This window comes from Xyrauchen texanus, chromosome 48 (assembly GCF_025860055.1).
Source record: "Xyrauchen texanus isolate HMW12.3.18 chromosome 48, RBS_HiC_50CHRs, whole genome shotgun sequence".
Lineage (NCBI taxonomy): Eukaryota > Metazoa > Chordata > Actinopteri > Cypriniformes > Catostomidae > Xyrauchen > Xyrauchen texanus.
Window position 1 is genome coordinate 7,709,865 of NC_068323.1, and position 20,487 is coordinate 7,730,351.

The following is a 20,487-nucleotide window of genomic DNA, read 5'->3' on the forward strand; positions in this document are numbered from 1 at the left end:
GCTAGATTATGATTGGATGAGATCCCTGATTTGATTGAAGGCATGGACCTACTAGGAGTCTCCCTGCGAGAACTACCGCTTATGCTTCCATTTCTTTGCATGAGCATGTGTTTCCAGTCTCCTGCATTCGGATGAGTTTGAATTGGAGTGAATGGCATGCAAAGTTCAGTGTGAATGCACCTCTAGGGGTGGAGAAAGGTTTAGGGCCTTGATAGTCTTAGGTAGACAGACCTTTGTCTAAAATGGCCGGGTTATAAGAGATATACGATACTGTAATAAAAAAATACAGAAAACACTCAGGAAAATTGCAGATAATGTGTGGATAGTCTAAGTACAGCACAGAAAACCCCAACACAGAGAATTTCACATCATAACTAAGTAAACAATGTAGACTATGCAACTCTGCTTGCAGATTTTCATTTTACTTTCTGCCATGTTTCTCAAATAAAACTGTGAATATCTTAAAGATTTTATGTCACTATCCTGGCAAACTTGGGCAACTCTGTTGTGATTATTTTTCTTTAAATGCACTCATTGTATCAACGTGGAACCTTGTGAACATGACTCTGTTTCCAGGTGGACTAATAAAAGTCCTCTACTCATGGAAGCTCCATCTGACCAGCCAATAAATTTAGGGCTGATTAACTTCAGAATGTGTTTAGTTTTTAAAGATAGATCAGACGCCAGATCACAGACAGGGGTTGTCTGTGGGTGTGCCGTCTGAGGCTGTTTTTCAATATGGGTTCTTATCTCATCATCCTCTGCCGATGTTCAATTCAAATACTCAAGAACGCAAGTACCAAATTACCCGGATGTGTTCGTATTCAGTGTGAAAATCGAAGATGCATCAAATGGTGACTTGCACTCAAGAACTCATTTGAAATCCCAGAAGTCATAGCAGCACTAATGTGGCAGACAGAGAACATTTAGCATTGTATTTTACCTCAAGAGTTTCCCGCTGTAAGCTTGCAAAGTCTGATGGCTCAGGAGAGTCTTAATAGTCCATCAACTTTGGTGTTTAGTTGGGCATCGTTTTAATAAAGTAATATACACACTGAGGAAACAAGTTTTAACGATGGAGAGGGGAAACGGAAAGTGATGCTCCGTCATGCTACCTAGAGCATTTAAATATTGCCGCCACACGCTCTGACGTAGGTACACTTTGACCAATGACAATTTTAGAGAAATGCGAGTCCACACCCTCCACACGGAGCTCATGCATTCCTCGCCGTCTATGGATCTTTTATAGTGTAGAGGCAAGGCTCCTTCAGCCATGGTCCCCAAAAATGCTGCTGTTTTCCCGTAAAAAATATCTACGCCGTCATGTGGACTTCAGTTATCAGAGATTGTTCGGCTGTCTTTTAAGGAATATGTTTTCAAGTTCTGCTTTCCTATATCTATATATTTTGATCGCAAATGGTAAGTCGGATTTCAGTTCGGCAAATGACCGTAGTATAGATATTTTGCGGTTTGAAATTAAGACTTCTTTTGGCTGTAAATTTGCAGTGTGCTGACATAGTCATGTATTAATCATGTATGCAAATAGTCATGTATTAATCATGTATGCAACTAGTCATGTATTAGGCCTATTGCTGTTTTTCATCACGACTTTTTAATGTTAAGTGAACCGTCGTTACGCAGTCGGTCGGTACAATATTGCGACTATTTATTTTATAATGCATCATTATCCAGGAGTTGAACACCTAGAATAGTGAAACCACTCTCATCTGGACTAGTCTCATCTGGACTAGTCTGATCTGGACTAATCTGACCTGGACTAATCTGATCTGGACTACTCTCATCTGCGATTTATTTTTTTCTCACTGTAGTTTTTGTAAACATTTGTAAAGTCCACGAGTCGGAAAAGCTTTAAGTTGTTTAAGATCGACGCAGACCAACAAAATATAAAAAATCAGCAAATATCTCCACATTATTACATTTGTGTGTTTGTTTGTTGTTTAAATGCTAAAAAGTATAAAAACTCAATCTCTACTACTTTTCGTAACAAATTATTAATAACACAACTCGGCCTACTCTCTGATGTACATAATATAATGCTTGTTTAACCAACATTATTGGTATTTTTGCTGTTTTATTGGCTTATTCACCCAAGATAACTTCGACATAGCCACATAGTTCCTCGCAGCAATTTGGGCGCAACACTGGATTTACTTTATTTGAAATCTCTCTCTGTTTTTAGATGTTTTGAGTGATAATTCAGATGAACTGAAGACAGTTTTGGAGGGAGATTCTGTCACTCTACACACTAATATTACTGAAGTAAAGAGAGATGATCTGATAATGTGGAGGTTTGGACCTCGAAACATTAGAATAGCTCAATTAATTAAAAGTGACCAAATAAACTTTATATCAGTCAGTAATGATGAAATATTCAGAGATAAACTGCAACTGAACAATCGGACTGGATCTCTCACCATCAAGAACATCACAATCACTCATACTGGACTTTATCAGCTTGAGATCATCAACAATGGAGGAACTTCAGTCAAAAGATTCAGTATTACTGTATATGGTGAGTGCTCTACAATCATGTCACATTACAGCTTTTTTTGTGTAGTTAATGACTTTAATCACTGACTGACCAAATGGATAAGACAATAGTGAGTGGAAGGTAAAATAGGTCTATAGTTCAATGCCATTACAGAAAACAAAGATTTGAATGGATTATCTGTCAGTTATACTGGGACATGGGGAAAAGTGATGCATGTAGTGTCATTATTACTCAAAGAAGTACCATATGGTATAACAGGCATTTTACTGTCTGTCAACAGGATTGATGCTCAGTAATATTTTTGAGCCCCATAGTGAAATAAACTGGTGGATTTTAACCTCCAATAGATTTTATCATGGAAATGTTCAGAAATGGACAACAGCCAAGTGAGTTCGTAGTTTGGTAATAGAGGCTTTCTGACTAGTTTCTTCACGTGTTTGCAATCTCGTGAACTGGTTTCGTGCTGGCCAATACAGACAAGTAAAACCAGTCTAAAGGGGTAGTTCACCCCAGAAGTGTAAATCAATCTTTAACTCTGATGTAGTTCCATATTTCTTACATGTAAAAGATGAAACTGTAAAGAATGTTCTGGTGGTGGTTGTTGTTTTTTCCTGCAATTACGAACAAGCTTCAAGCTTAAATATGGGCACAAAAGCACCATAACGGCATAAAAAATGTGTTCAAAAAATGTGTTTCTGAGTCTTCTAAAACCATACAATAGTCTTAATTGTTTTGGGTAGGGATGTGCCTGAACCCGAATACCTTTTTGGGAAAGGCATGAATGAAGACTTCAAAACAAATAATGAATTAATATTCAGAAGACTGATCATCCAACGAGGAGAGGAATTAAGCAATATTTTAAATAAACCTATCGAACATGACGGTGTAAACCTTATGAATGATTATGCGCATGGTGTTATTTCAAGTTCATTGGATGGCCACAGACTCGTTTCAGTCTCCAATAATTGTTCGGGTCTCAGAAATCAAATCTTGTTATGAGTATCGTTAACTAAGATTCTACATTATACATATTTTCCACTTTTTAAAATGCCTGTTAATACATAAAAATCAAATGTTTCACACAATTCACATGAAAGGATTCATAAGCCAACATGAGTGCAACATTCCTGACCGGAGCTCGTCTGCACGTCTCTTAAAGCTGATCACATTTACATCCATATCGCCAATGAAGGTAATTACATGTTTATCCTTTATCCTCAAACAGTTTAAATGCCCCAAAGAGGTTTAGATACTTGTAAATCTATTCAGAATATTCATGGACACTGAGATTGCGGAGAAACAAAAACATGTGCTTTTGTCACTTTTCTCTTCTAGAAATATAGAGGCTCGCTTTTGCTATTTATTCCACTGTATTTCACTCATTCTGCACAATAATGATGTCCTCCACATTATGTTAAAATACACATGTGCACACAAAATAAGCCTCGAGTGTAGCCTACCATAAAACTTTCTGTTGAAGATTTACGGTGCTTTCACCTGTTTATAGGCTTAATTAATTTTTTTCTAATTTATTTTAATGTTTGTATTTGTAGATGATTTAATATTCACTGCAAAATGTGTGCTTGACCTTTCACAATTGCTTGACACCTCGTGCCTCCAGAAACCCGAGCTTAAGAAGCAGAGGCTAGATTATGATTGGATGAGATCCCTGATTTGATTGAAGGAATGGACCTACTAGGAGTCTCCCTGCGAGAACTACCGCTTATGCTTCCATTTCTTTGCATGAGCATGTGTTTCCAGTCTCCTGCATTCGGATGAGTTTGAATTGGAGTGAATGGCATGCAAAGTTCAGTGTGAATGCACCTCTAGGGGTGGAGAAAGGTTTAGGGCCTTGATAGTCTTAGGCAGACAGACCTTTGTCTAAAATGGCAGGGTTATAAGAGAGATACGATACCATAATAATAAAAATACAGAATACACTCAGGAAAATTGCAGATAATGTGTGGATAGTCTAAGTTCAGCACAGAAAACTCCGGCACAGAGAATTTCACATCATAACGAAGTAAACAATGTAGACTATGCAACTCTGCTTGCAGATTTTCATTTTACTTTCTTCCATGTTTCTCAAATAAAACTGTGAATATCTTAAAGATTTAATGTCACTATCCTGGCAAACTTGGGCAACTCTGTTTAAATGCACTCATTGTATCAACGTGGAACCTTGTTAACATGACTCTGTTTCCAGACGGACTAATAAAAGTCCTCTACTCATAGAAGCTCCATCTGACCAGCCAATAAATTTAGGGCTGATTAACTTCAGAATGTGTTTAGTTTTTAAAGATAGATCAGACGCCAGATCACAGACAGGGGTTGTCTGTGGGTGTGCCGTCTGAGGCGGTTTTTCAATATGTGTTCTTATCTCATCATCCTCTGCCGATGTTCAATTCAAATACTCAAGAACGCAAGTACCAAATTACCCGGATGTGTTCATATTCAGTGTGAAAATCGAAGACGCATCAAATTGTGACTTGCACTCAAGAACTCATTTGAAATCCCAGAAGTCATAGCAGCACTAATGTGGCAGACACAGGACATTTAGCATTGTTTTTTACCTCAAGAGTTTCCCGCTGTGAGCTTGCAAAGTCTGATGGCTCAGGAGAGTCGTAATAGTCCATGAACATTTGTTGTTTAGTTGGGCATCGTTTTAATAAAGTAATATACACACTGAGGAAACAAGTTTTAACGATGGAGAGGGGAAACGGAAAGTGATGCTCCGTCATGCTACCTAGAGCATTTAAATATTGCCGCCACACGCTCTGACGTAGGTACACTTTGACCAATGACAATTTTAGAGAAATGCGAGTCCACACCCTCCACACGGAGCTCATGCATTCCTCGCCGTCTATGGATCTTTATAGTGTAGAGGCAAGGCTCCCTTCAGCCATGGTCCCCCAAAATGCTGCTGTTTTCCCGTAAAAAATATCTACGCCGTCATGTGGACTTCAGTTATCAGAGATTGTTCGGCTGTCTTTTAAGGAATATGTTTTCAAGTTCTGCTTTCCTATATCTATATATTTTGATCGCAAATGGTAAGTCGGATTTCAGTTCGGCAAATGACCGTAGTATAGATATTTTGTGGTTTGAAATTAAGACTTCTTTTGGCTGTAAATTTGAGGTGCGCTATCATAGTCATGTATTAATCATGTATGCAAATAGTCATGTGTTAGGCCTATTGCATGTTTTTCATCACGACTTTTTAATGTTAAGTGAACCGTCGTTACGCAGTCGGTCGGTACAATATTGCGACTCTTTATTTTATAATGCATCATTATCCAGGAGTTGAACACCTAGAATAGTGAAACCACTCTCATCTGGACTAGTCTCATCTGGACTAGTCTGATCTGGACTAATCTGACCTGGACTAATCTGATCTGGACTACTCTCATCTGCGATTTATTTTTTTCTCACTGTAGTTTTTGTAAACATTTGTAAAGTCCACGAGTCGGAAAAGCTTTAAGTTGTTTAAGATCGACGCAGACCAACAAAATATAAAAAATCAGCAAATATCTCCACATTATTACATTTGTGTGTTTTTGTTTTAAATGCTAAAAAGTATAAAAACTCAATCTCTACTACTTTTTGTAACAAATTATTAATAACACAACTCGGCCTACTCTCTGATGTACATAATACAATGCTTGTTTAACCAACATTATTGGTATTTTTGCTGTTTTATTGGCTTATTCACCCAAGATAACTTCGACATAGCCACATAGTTCCTCGCAGCAATTTGGGCGCAACACTGGATTTACTTTGTTTGAAATCTCTCTCTGTTTTTAGATGTTTTGAGTGATAATTCAGATGAATTGAAGACAGTTTTGGAGGGAGATTCTGTCACTCTACACACTAATATTACTGAAGTACAGAGAGATGATCAGATACTGTGGAGGTTTGGACCTCGAAACACTCGAATAGCTGAAATCTTTAAAAGGGACCAAATAAACTATATACGGGTCAGTAATGATGAAATATTCAGAGATAAACTGCAACTGAACAATCAGACTGGATCTCTCACCATCAAGAACATCACAATCACTCATACTGGACTTTATCAGGTTGAGATGATTCGAAGTGGAGGAACTTCAGTGAAAAGATTCAGTGTTACTGTGTATTGTAAGTACTGTATGAATCATGTCACATATTTTTTTTCATAGTTAATGGCTTTAATTCCTGACCTATCTCAATCAACACTACCAATCTGGCTATAGATGCAGGACTGTTGGGTATTGTTGCCATGAAGCCCTGAAGACTTGCATTGAACAGAGTTGGTGAAACTACACATTTCTCCAAAAAGCATTAGTTTGCTATAAGAAAAAGTGTAGTCTACTCGGTATTCCTTGGGCAATTACATTTCTTTTTTTCAAGCTTTAATTTATCTATTTGTGTTAAGACAACATGAATATTTTTAGTTAGTTGAAACTGGGCATTGGATTTCCCAGAATGCATTGCATGGCACTTGACCGGGATAATACATGTTAAATTTAAGTGTTATATAATGTGTCGTTGTGCAAGATAAATGTAAAAGGGAAGACTTGATAGTGTTGAAAGTCTTGTAGTGTTATTTAGAAGAGTTTCTGTTATGTTGGAGTTTTGGGCACACCGTTATGGTGAATAGTGGGCTTGAGTTTAGATTAAGGGCCGGTAGAAATTAAGAATGTTTCATTTTGCTTTACTCATTGAGAAATTGCTAATCAAAGCATCATGTTATCAATTAACATGCGTTCTGTATTCTATCATTCACTGTACTAACTTATTGTCACGGTCCTGTCACATTGTAAGGTTGGGTTTCTGCCTGACGGGACAGTATCATCCCCTCTCATATTTTGTGTACCCGCTTTGTTTGAGCGCACGGATCCAGTTGTTAGTGACCGTTGTGCTCGAGTTACTGCCGTGCGCCTTCTGGTGATGTCATGGTCCTGTCACCTGCCAGGTTGAGTTTGTATAAAGAGGACCGTGGCATCATTGTTCCCTCTCTGTTTTACAGCAAAGGAAAGTTTACATCTAACGTCAAACTACATTAACATAGACACTATCACATTGAACAATCCTACATCGGACATGACACACGAGGGGATTTAAATACATATAAGCGGGAAACAAACAAACTGGAGGTGCCGCTCGCATATGAAGGTTGTCATTGTCAGCTTTCCCATAGAAACAATCAGGGTTCCCGTGGAAATAATCAGGGTTCCCGTGGAAATAATCAGGGTTCCCATGGAAATAATCAGTGTTCCCATGGAAATAATAAGGGTTCCCATAGAAACAATCAGGGTTCCCATAGAAACAATCAGGGTTCCCATGGAAATAATAAGGGTTCCCATAGAAACAATCAGGGTTCCCATGGAAACAATTAGGGTTCCCATGGAAATAATCAGTGTTCCCATAGAAACAATCAGGCTTCCCATGGAAATAATTAGGGTTCCCATGGAAATAATCAGGGTTCCCATAGAAACAATCAGGGTTCCCATGGAAACAATCAGGGTTCCCATGGAAACAATTAGGGTTCCCATGGAAATAATAAGGGTTCCCATAGAAACAATCAGGGTTCCCATGGAAACAATCAGGCTTCCCATGGAAATAATTAGGGTTCCCATGGAAATAATCAGGGTTCCCATAGAAACAATCAGGGTTCCCATGGAAATAATTAGGGTTCCCATGGAAATAATTAGGGTTCCCATGGAAATAATTAGGGTTCCCATGGAAATTCTGATTCTGCTTGCCAGCGGCACCTGAAACACATAACGGCAAGGGCCGTAGATTCCAGGGAGATGGGGGGAGTTATTAATAATCAAAACAAGCAAGTACAATGTTCAAGACAAATCTACCCCATTGGGCAAAACGTAAACACACTTTGACCAAAACAGACAGGGAACAATGATGCCACGGTCCTCGTCAGAACCATGACAATTATAGCTAGTGCTATCCAGTTGTTCTCTCAACTTAAAGGGGTCAAGATATGCCTATTTTTATTATATTAGTATGATCCTTGAGGGTTACTTATAATATAAGTAAAGATTTGCACACAAGAATCTGATATATTTGTCAAACATGACCATTTTCCATCCTCATTTTAACCCTCTGTCAGAAACACTTGAGTTTTGCTAACTAATTGTGGTTTACAGTGTGAGAGATGGCCAATGCATAAGACAACAGAGAGTGGAAGGTAAAATAGGTCTATAAAGCGTAATTCCATTACAAAACAAAGTTCTGAATGAATTATCTGGCTGTTCTAGTCAGACATGAGGGAAATTGTTGCATGTAATGTCATCACTCCCCAATGAAGTACCATCCAGGTGTAACAGACATTCTACTGTCTGTTATCAGGTACTGTATATGAATCTCAGTAATATTTAAGAGCCCCCATTGTGAAATAGACTGTTTGATTTGAAGCTCCAAGAGATTTTAGCAAGGAAATGTTCAGAATTGTACAGCAGCTTAGTGAGTTCAGACAGCATTTGTTAATAGAGCATTTGATAATTTTCTTAAAGTGTTTGGAATCTCGGGAATAGGGAATCTTACTGGACACTACATATGAGTAAAACAAGTCTAAAGGGATAGTTCACCTCAAAATATAAATTTAATATTGACTTGCTCTGATTGAGTTCCATATGACTTAGTTCCATGGAAGATAAAAGGTGAAAATGTAAAGAACGTGCTGGTTGTTGTAGTAATTTTTTGGTTGAACTACTACTTTATTTTAATGAAGTGTTGGTGGTGTTGTAGTGGGCTAAAAGCACATAACTGTTAATCAGAAGGTTGTTGGTTCTACCCCCACAGCCACCACCATTGTGTCCTGAGCAAGGCACTTAACTCCAGGTTGCTCTGGGGGATTGTCCCTGTAATAAGTGCACTGTAAGTCACTTTGGATAAAAGCATCTGCCAAATGCATAAATGTAAATTTAGCTTGCTCTCTCTGTGTTTTATCATTGCTCCCCCAGATGAAAACTTCACAGAGTATTCAAATGAATGTAGTATAATGGACATTTCTTCTCATGAACAAAGTCTTCACGATGAACAAAGCTTCTGCTGTCTACTTATTAGGAGAAGATACAGGCATTTCCTTCCTTTCTTAGCCTAGTATTTACATTTATTATTGATTAGCTTTGCAAAACGGCATTCATTTTCCAATAATGGAAAGACTAAGTGAAAGCTCTGCCTTCCTTTTAGTGTCTGAAGTCATTTAAAACTCATGGGAAACATTTTATTGGTTGATTGTTTCAGAGATGGTACATTACTTTATTTATTTTATGTTTTCCAGCTCCTCTTCCTGTTCCTGCCATTACCAGTAACTGTTCATCATCATCAGAGAGATCGTCACGCTCTAAATGTGTGTTGGTGTGTTCAGTGGAGAATGTGACACATGTGACTCTCTCCTGGTACAAAGGAAACAGTTTATTGTCCTCCATCAGTGTGTCTGATCTCAACAACAGTCTCTCACAGGAGGTGGAATATCAGGAGAACAACATCTACAGCTGTGTGATCAACAATCCCATCAGAAACCAGACTAAACATCTCAACATTAATGATGTCTGTCAGCCGGGTTCAGGTATGTCAACAGTGACATTGGCGACCATACATGACCATGCTATAACACTGACTCCAGCATGTTTTACACATAATGCAATGAGTCGTTCCTTCCTTTCTCCATGCTTTTCTTTTCCCATAATTCTGGTTCAGGTTGATCTAATTTTCATCTGTCTTATGGATATTATTCCAAAACTTGACTGGCTTTTTTATATGCTTTCACGTAGTCTTGTCTGGCCTGCCTAATCTGGAGACTTACCAGTGGTTTCCAACTAGTGGTTTACCCTCTGGCTCTCGCTTTCATTGGGGCTCGTGGTGAGTTGTGCGTGGATGCCACGTTGAATAGCATGAGTCTCCACATGCGCTAAGTCTCTAACATAGTCTCATGTGAAAAGATGCACGGACTGACTGTTTTAGAAGCAGAGGCAACTGAGACTCGTCCTCACCCACCCAGATTGTGTAACTGCGCCACCATGAAGAATTAATGAGCATTGGGAATTGGGCATGTCATATAGGGGAGAAAAGGGGATTAAAAAAACTATTCAATGTCATCAGTTGTCCAGGCTTTTTGGTGTCGCTGAACTCACCAGTGCATTCCTTATTTTTAAGATTTCTGCGATGTGTGTTTTCAGCCGTATGATCGCCAGTGAACTTGCATTGACAGCCCTTAGGACCTCATATAGAGAGTTCACAGCAACCCATTTTTAAATGCAATATTCCACAGTTGGAATCAACTCTAGACCTTTATTACTGCTTAATTTTTATATAATATTATATATGAAAAATATTAGGGGCATGAGGGAAATTAAGAGCTTACTTATAGTAAGCATGGTCTTATTACAAACCAAATGTATGTGCACACCTGACCATCACACTTATATGAGCATGTCGGACATCTAATTTTAAAACTTTGGGCTTTATTATGGAGTGTAACAATTAACAATGGCAAAGGAGGAAGCTGGGACCGGCTTGACAAACACATAGACATTTAATAATACTTTTCAGTGTATAAAGAAACAAAAACATGCACTGCTTTTCAGCCACTGAAGAACGTGGACAAGCTGCGTGAATCTCTCTCCCGTCTGCCGCTGTCTCTTCTCCTTAAATTCTCCCACCTCCCCTTGCTACCCAGACGCCGCTCGGCTCCACCCTGCTCACCACATGGAGTTACACGGTTTAGCACTCGTCTGTCCTGCTCTGATTGTTTACTTGGTCTACAACTTCGTGTCTGGGCTGTTGTTGCGCCTAGAAGCTTTCACATTACAAAAACAGTAATTACAGTTGGCAAGGGAAGATGTGGCAAACATGGTCACATCCTATGAGTCACTGAGCTCTTCAATAGAACCCATTTTACTGCCAATGTTTGTCCATGGAAATTTCACATCTATGTGTGGGATTGTATGCACCTGCTAACAATGGGTTTGGCTGAAACTTTATAATCAGTTGGGGTATTTACGTATGTTTGGCCATGTTGTGTAGTTGCACTGCCACAGAATATTTCAGTGTAGCCCAGTATAAATTAGGTGTTAACTTGTTCCAAATGTGACTGTTGTTAATTTCAGTAAATGTACATTACAATCCAACCTCAAAATCAATGCTTTACTAACAAATGTACCTTTCAATGCAATACATATGCAATATTATTAGTAATTGCAATTGCCATTTCTCTCATATGTTTATCTGGACCTCCAATGATGATTTCAATTGTTTAAAATGTTTGATTTCATGTGATCTCTCCCTGATCTGCTGTTGTTTCATAGTATTGTGGTTGAATTCAGACAGGCTGTGCCCATTTGCACTAATGACTGTTTTCTGTTTGTCCATTACAGAACAGACACGTTCCTATCATATACCACTGATAGTTGCTGTAGTATTAGTGCTGCTGGTGATAATTGCAGTTTCTGGAATTATGATATTCCGGCACATGAGGGGCGATAAACTACCATGTCAAAAGGGCAAGTATTATTGTAACCATATGACTGTTATTGTGTTGAAAAACTGCCATAATGTCATTTTAACCACCATTTCAGGTTCATGCGTATTGTTGTATAGTTAAAAAAAACTGTGGTTATTGTTAAAACAGTCCAAACTCATGAGGAAGAGATACATTACTCTTCAACAACTTTCCGTGCACACCGTAATCTCAATATGGTAAGAAACTAGTTTGTTGTGTGCACTTTATCCGCCTGGTTGAAAGCTCAACGCTAGTGAAGTTATAATATTTGTGTGTCTGCTTGTAATAGTGTATCATTCAGTGTGCCCGTCCACCATTCATGCTCAAAGATAAAAATATATTGTTTTTATCTTAGTCCCTGCTTTTGCTTGCTTGTTTCATATAGCTTAAGCAAATATTGTGCATCACTTTAATATGAATTATAGTTGCTTCTGGCTTCAATCCAAATGAGTTTAGAGGACTGGTTGTGAAGAAAAGGAATACAAATAATAAAGTCCACCCAAAAATGAACTCACTCTCTTGTTGCTCCAACTTGTCCCAACTTGTCCTCCACATTCTTTCTTTTGCGGAACATGAAAAGAGGAATAATAAAGGATTCTGTTTCCTGATTGCAAAGTTAGTTGATGATGCTTCCCTTCAAAGCAGAAAAAAGGATCCAAAAGTGTCATAAAAATAATCCATGCGACTCGTGTCATATTCTAAAACTTCTGTAGGTATACGGTGGGTTTTTACAGAGGAACAAGCTGAAATTTGGGATTTGAGTGAAAAGAAAAAGTTTGCTTTCGCTTTTCACTCATGAATATGCAAGTAGAGCTATGGCGATTTTCCCAAGTACTTGGGGATGTCAAAAGTAAAACTGCGATACTAAATCAATACAAAAATGTAAAAAGTAACAATACCGTCTTTCCGCCACATCGGTAACACTGAGTTCCGACCCAATTCTGTCTCTGCGGACTATCTGACAGACGGCTGGATTCGGACACTGAATTTGTGTTCTCAACATCACGGAAATCCTGATGAGCATGTTTTGAATCCCTTCCTGGTTGCAATACCTGCCTTTGTGATATTAATGTAAACACATTCATTTGTCTAGAGTCAATGTGGACGAGTAGGACAAATATTGGATCAGTGCATTAGGCCTTACAGTATAAATACAGCCCAATATTACTTTCCCAACTTCAAACAATGCCGAAATCCCGAACTTTCTTCTCTTTGAAATTGGTGTGTGTAATTGTTTCGAAATTAACTTCCTTCTCCTATCGCAGATTAATATACAGAGGTAACTAATGAATCTATTTGTAGGTTGATTTGGCTGAATGGTGCACTATGTTTGTCTGAGCATCCTGATTGACAGGTACAGCAACACTGACTCAACCAATGGCGTGAGTTTGGGGCTGTACTATTTCTTTCTTCAACCGGTGTTTATTTTTGCAATTCCATTTGGCGACCGTTGGCACAGAAATTGACACGTCAGCTTATGTTCTTTAACCGTAAGACTACTACACACAATATAATTCTCCATTCATCATATCTATCTCTATAGATCTCAACAATAGACAGACATACTGTTCGTTAGTACGCCCACCGATGCAACAGACTGAACCGACAGGAAGGTCTGTATGATTTGACAGTTGAACAGGATTTGGCTGCTCAACAAAAACTAAGTGATCCTGTTTTATAAGCCTTTTATCCTTCTTATTAATCAAAAGTTAAACCAAGCTTAATCTCATTTAAACATGTTAAAGGTGGAATTGTTCAACTTCTACAAAGATGTGATAAACGTGACATCAACTGTTTTTGGGGAACGCCTGAAGGCAACCGTGCTTTTACATCAAACACCTGTTGTTTACAGTATGTAAGCAAAAATATGAAATATGTAAATAAAGGCATGTTGTCATTACAAGTATCCCTTATGTCGCTTCAACGACACTGCTTATATTTACTCCCAGATCTACTGTTAATGTTTTGATTGAGGTCAGCCATGCAGGATGCAGTTAAACGCATGACATTACTCTTAAATAACGTCTAATGTTGTAGTCACAAACCAAAGATTTGCTTAAGCTTTTGCTCAAGATTCATATACATCGTGAAAAGTTACATTACCATAAATGTGTTGTGTTTTGCTTTTGTATTGCACTGTTTGCTGCTTCACTGTATGAATCTGAAAAGATTGTGCTAAATCTTAATCTTTGCATCTTCCATAGTGTGCATGTACCGACATGATCATGCACCGTCGTGCATGCGCATTATGTCATGCTAAATGGCCAAAAGTCAAACCCCATTAACAAACATCCATTGCACAAAAACACAAATCCATGTAGACATGTTACAACATCTAGTGAAAACAACTCAACAAGGACTAACTTCCAATTATGGTTAATTGTTTTAAAATGAATTGCTCAACAAGCACATAGAGGTGTGGTGTTTCGGTGTTCTCACACTTTGGCCATATAGTGTATTATAAAAATTGACTAGATGTTGTAGGAATGAAGACTTTGGTCATTTCCCCAATTTATCTGCTCAGTTGTGAGATGTTCAGCTCCCATTTTACATCGTTTTGTTCCTTAAGAGTTGGAGGGACCCTTTGGGAGTTTATCATCTTTCAATGGACAGAAGTGTAAGATACAGGGCTGTTATACTCAGAATAATTTCCCATCTTCAGCAGTTCTGAGTGGAGCTTTAGCATCAACACTTACTTGAATCCTTTGTGTTGTTCTCTCTCTCTAATTATTTCTTTTTTTTACAGGACGCTGAAATAGCAGATACAGTATTGTACACAAGTGTCTTGTCAAGATGAGTATCCAACATTATCGGCTTGATATTGTAAATCTGGTATTGGAATATACAGTAAATACATTTATTTTTTTAAATATTTATTTGTGTTTGCATGAACATTTCTATGATAAGTGCCTTTTGTTTGGTATGTGATTTTTACTGTGTTTGTATCTTTAATAATATAAGTCAAACTTATACATTTCAGCAGAAGTTTATCAAATGATTGGATGCGACACATTTGATCAGTCTTTAAACAGAGTTCGTGAGACGCTACTGAACGCCTGGTTAATTATCTTGTCTGTACATGCCCAGACTTGAAAAAACCGTTGATCCATCTCATTTAACTGCTGCATAACAGCATTACAAGGGATGCCAACAAAGACAAGCTAAGATCTTGTCTAGACTTGTGCTTTGTTTTTGTAATGGTAAACTTCATTTGATGAATCAGTGTTCTGGGGGTATTCCAGAAAGCAGGTTAAGAGACTTACTATTACTTACTAGACTTCCTATCGCTATTATGAGTGAAGATGAAGATGCCTGTTTGCATTCATTAACATTAGGGGCTATTTCCATGGTGACTCGAGAATTTGGCAATCTGCTGAGAATTCCTTTTTGAGTCAAACTCTGAGTTTCAAACTCACGGTTGAGTAAACGAACCCTGCACAGTTTTGGGTTAATCAACCGAGAGTTCAGGGTTTATGTCACGGTCAGTTATCCTTGCTTTCAGGAATACCCCTCTGGTCTGGTGCTGTGTATTTAGAAAATACTAGTATTAGAAGTATAAGTGTTAGAAGACTATTAGTATTACATCACTATTGTAGCATCAACATTTAATACAGATCTGTAGCACTGAATTATGAAAGTACTTTTAATACTTTTAACTTTTAACAGACTCTTAAGTGTTACTTCTTACAAGCCTCAGCTGATTTGAAAATTGACTTCTTTTTTTGGACAGGATTTAAAAATTAATGTTCAATCTTGTTTGTAGATCCTGAATGTCCTTCACTCATTTCTATAACACCATTACCTTCCAATCTGCAATGTTCTCCTGTGTATGTTTCACATGTTTTCCATGTGCCTGGAATGCTGGAAATCAGGGTTGCCAGATCTCTATAAAGCAATTTGGTCTGATAAAATAAGCCTTTATATGCACTGTTCACAAAAACATACACATTTCTGTCATTATTTAACAATCATTTTGTCGTTGAAGACATATGACTTTATTTTTGTGCAGAACACAAAAGGAGATATTTTAAAGAAGGTCGTGATCGGTGACTGTCAATAAAAGTGTCATGAAAGTAATGCTTGATCATTTGCACTCATGTATACATGGCCCAAATCATTAAATCAAATATGGCGACAAGTCAATATCATTCAAGCTCAAAGTCACGGGGTTAGGTCCAGTGGCGTAACTTGGATTTTAAGGACCCCTCATTGGTCGGTAATATGTGTTTTCTCCAAATCAATAAGTGTTTTCATGAAAAAAATTAAAAATAAGCCCAAATGTGCTTGTAAGTAGAGGATATGGCAACACTGGTTGAAACTTGCAGCCCTTATTTTGCATTGTGTGTTTTTCTGCTGACATGTACTTTTTGTATTTTAGATTAATTTCAAATTCCCTTGCTGTAATCTTTCACTTTTTAATAAATAACACGAGAAAACATTAAGACTCTTTTTGTTTTATACATGGTCTGACTGGTTTAGTCGGAGAAGTCTATTATGTATTTACACCTCTTTTCTAAACAGCTATTATTTGTGATAATTATTTCATCCTGTTTTATAAGACAGGTGCCGTTTTCAATGTACAACTGACATTAATGTTCCACAATAAATGTACATGAATAATAATGAGATTTGGACTGAGAATTATTACAATATCTCTGCTCCAATTCTCCAAAAACTTTAATTTCTTGCATAATTCTCTGTAAAATGTACTGAAAGTGTTTTTTGGATCAGTCACAAACACCAAAAGGATGTTCTTTAGTGTTTCTGAATCTCTTAATATATATACAGTAATCATCATAAATTCACCATAATAGTCATCATTATCATCATCAACAACATCTGATGTCAATTATATAATTGCATTTATTACTTGAATATTCACAAAGGACTTTTTTTGGGCTAGTCTATAATAAATATGATTTCACATCCAGGAATGAGGTAGATATGGCTACTAGTATGTTTGACACCCAAATATCACACCCATATGTTCTGGGATACCATAGCATTTAGTGTTTGCCATTCACTATTGAAGTAAGGTGTGATCTGATCTATTATACAGAGAACTGACCGTTCTGCATACGCCTACCTTCTGGTGAGATGCACTACACTGTTAAGGGACAAACCATGAGACAAGACAGTTTCTGCATGCTAAATACTTTTATCCTTTTCTCCCAATTTGGAATGGCCAATTCCCACTACTTAGTAGGTCCTCGTGGTGGCACGGTTACTCACCTCAATCTGGGTGGCAGAGGACAATGTTGTCTTATCAATCTTATCACGTGGTTCGTTGTCCGCATGTGGAGGCTCATGCTACTCTCCATGATCCATGCACAACTTACCACGCACCCCATTGAGAGCGAGAACCACTAATCGTTACCACGAGGAGGTTACCCCATGTGGCTGTATCCTCCCTAGTAACCGGGCCAATTTGGTTGCTTAGGAGGCCTGGCTGGAGTCACTCAGATTCGAACTCATGACTCCAGGGGTGGTAGTCAGCATCAAGGACTATCATTGTTAAAGCACATTGTATTCAGCCTGTTGAAAGTCCTGGCTGGGTGCTAGTCTATTACACCATTAGAAAGACTGCAGTATCTTTAGATGAGATTTCAGTCTTGAGACTGTTGAAACCGACAGTCTAAACATAAGCCTGATGGGTGGTGGGCACCTGAACGTCACATCTGTGTGTTCGTTAAACATTTATTGTCATTTCAAATGGGCAATAATAGAGAGTGCATTCTCTTTTTGCATGCTGTTATAACAGCTTCCACTCTTCTGGGACAGCTTTCCACTAGATGTTGGAACATGGCTGCAGGGATTTGCAAGAGCAACAGTTTGTATGAGTTTTACGTTAAAATTGAAAATAGCCTTTCATATAATCAAATTGGTATTTTAAAAGATGTAAGACTCAAAAACAAATGCAAAGTATGTCAATCAAACAGTGCAAAATACCAGTTCTTCCATTCTTGAACAATTCTCATGCACTATGACGACCAGGTCAGTTTCTGAGTCAGATTGAGATCCAATGTGGTTTGGTTTATTTAGGTTAGTATATGGTATGAACTGTGGGCTAAATCTATGTGGTTTTCTTTTACCTACAGACACAGTAGATGTAGGAGAATGTGACTATTATTGGTCATCTGAGGTATGTGTGCAAGTAAATGTGCAGATGAACATATGGTGTATGTGGGTGAAGAGCTCACATGAACCCCCTGTTCTTACCTCAACACCAGAGTAAACAACTTTACTGGAAACTAAAGTCAGAGCTCAAGAACCAAATAAGGCTGTTTTCACTCCGCCCACTATTGCTCAGACAGTTTACTGTTAATACAAATAGTTTATTATTTCAATTTACATCTAGTTTTTGGACTTAGTGCGGACAAGATGCTATTTACTCTTGATGCAAACAGTATCTATCACTATTTTCCAGTGGTGGATGAAGTACACAAATCCTGTACTTTAGAAAAACGTCATGATTACTGTCGTAACCTCCATTCCCTGATGAAGGGAATGAGACGGTGTGTCAATGTAATGACACTAGGGGTTGCTCTTGAGAGACCCAAACACCTCCCATACTTTGAGATAAGGCCAATGAGAATTGGCGAGTGGAATTTGCATGCCACTCTCCCCGGGCATATGGGTATAAAAGGAGCCGGAAAGCAACTCCATTCAGGTTTTGTGCTGAGGAGCCGAGACTAGGTCAGGCCATTTCAGCAGCTAGTTCAGTGTTGTGGCAAGAGGGACACAATGTCTCGTTCCCTCCATCAGGGAACGGAGGTTATGACAGTAACCATGACGTTCCTCTTCTGTCACTCATTCGACATTGTGTTGATGTAGTGACACTAGGGGTCCCTATAGAAAAACACCACAACCACATCCACAACGCAAATTCTCATTGGCCTTTTCTCAAAGAATGGGAGGTGTTCGGGGCTCTCAAGAGCGACCCCTAGTGTCACTAAATTGACACAATGTCGAGTGAGTGACAGAAGGGGAAGTACAGATACTCTGATGAAATTTTATTACAGTAAAATTTCCCCTTTAAATTTCTACCTGGGAAGTGTACTTAATGTTAAAGGTACTGATCTATTAGGACTATCGTTGTTTTTGTTTTTTTGGAATTTCATGTATTATTATACATCAAAAGTCATAGTTCATAAAAATCCCCATTGAAGTTTAGATGAGGGTAGGGGCTCTTCTTAGTATTGAACCCATTTATTCCCAGGCTTGGTATGTAAAACCAGAGGTGCCTAGGTCTATATCTACTGCATATGTACCAATTCTTTTGTGTCTCGCAAGATCCAAACACATGCTCAACAACCCACAAACATATTTCTGCCATCCTGACCATAAGCAAACCGTCTCTCATTGAACAATGGAAATGTGGTTTCATACTGTGGCCAGACATGACTCACAACAAACTGCTGAAAAGACCAGCATTGTAGCTCACCAGCTTATCTGGTGTTTTGGTTGCTGGGAAATGCATATGCTCATTAAGCTGGTCATTGAAGCAGGGTTGGATTGTGTTATGTGCATCTGCACTGACAAAAGCGTGACGCACAGACTCTTGTGTAGTATAAAGCTAATGACAATGTAAGTATGCTGTGTCATTGCTGTAGCGGGGTTAATAAGGCACGGATACTGGCTTAATTAACCCGGAGGGATGTTTATTTTAACAGTGCAAATTGAGGAAGAAGAGGTAATTGAGCTGTGGTTCTTGTTCTGCACTGTATAAATGTGGAGCAGGTGCATCATCAGCTCAAGTATAGCAGTTAAATATGGCTGCCATGTGCGACATTGACATCTTGCCATATTGTTTTTCAGGAAATGGTGGCCTACCAGAACCCAAAGTGTCAAAACATCTCTAGAAAGTGTGAAGTGAATAGAAACATGGAGGCAAATGAAATAGTTTCCTTTTCTATCAATTGTCTGTATTTTAAAACTAATAATATGAGCATTCGGCATACTCACAACACAATTCTGAATAACTATGATTAGCATCCTTTCTAATGAATATCAAAGCAAACTGACCATCGTTTGTGATCTTGTAATTGCAAGAGCAATGAAGAAATAAGCAAAATATTGAATGTTCAGAATTGCTGAACCGATACTTCCTATAAAACTTTTAAAATCCATTATAATACAGACAGACCGATAGATTGGTAGGTTTGATACAAACTGAGGGTGAGTAAATGATAACAGAATTTTAGATTGCACTAACTCTGTCATGACAGGTGTGAGTTATTGTCAGAGGGAGATAAAAACAGGTGGTGATTGTTCCTCATTGTTAATGTTCTCACAGCATCTGTTGCTTTCCGTTGATGAGAGACGTTGAAAAAGGAAGTGAAAGTCTGAGTATAATCATATGATACAGAATGCATTATAAGAGTGATGAATGAAAATATGTTGTTAGATGTTAAACACCTTTGTATTATTTCTAAGACATGTGTGAGGAGTCAAAGAACATCTTTTCTCTTTTTAC

The 20,487-nt window shown here is 38.1% G+C and overlaps 2 protein-coding genes across 2 annotated transcripts in view; both read left to right on the forward strand.

The window, feature by feature from the left end:
- LOC127639482 (transmembrane and immunoglobulin domain-containing protein 1-like) overlaps positions 1 to 10,542 on the forward strand; it is a 40,207-nt gene extending 29,665 nt beyond the window's left edge. Inside the window, exons 2-4 of the mRNA XM_052121533.1 lie at positions 2,201 to 2,533; positions 9,792 to 10,079; positions 10,439 to 10,542. Coding sequence (XP_051977493.1) covers positions 2,201 to 2,533; positions 9,792 to 10,079; positions 10,439 to 10,542 — 725 coding nt within the window. The remainder of the gene's footprint in view (positions 1 to 2,200; positions 2,534 to 9,791; positions 10,080 to 10,438) is intronic.
- LOC127639576 (uncharacterized) overlaps positions 1 to 16,609 on the forward strand; it is a 43,439-nt gene extending 26,830 nt beyond the window's left edge. The window contains exon 7 of the transcript XR_007969980.1: positions 16,048 to 16,609. The gene's annotated coding sequence lies outside the window, so the exon portion shown is untranslated. The remainder of the gene's footprint in view (positions 1 to 16,047) is intronic.
- The last annotated feature ends 3,878 nt before the right edge of the window (positions 16,610 to 20,487 follow it).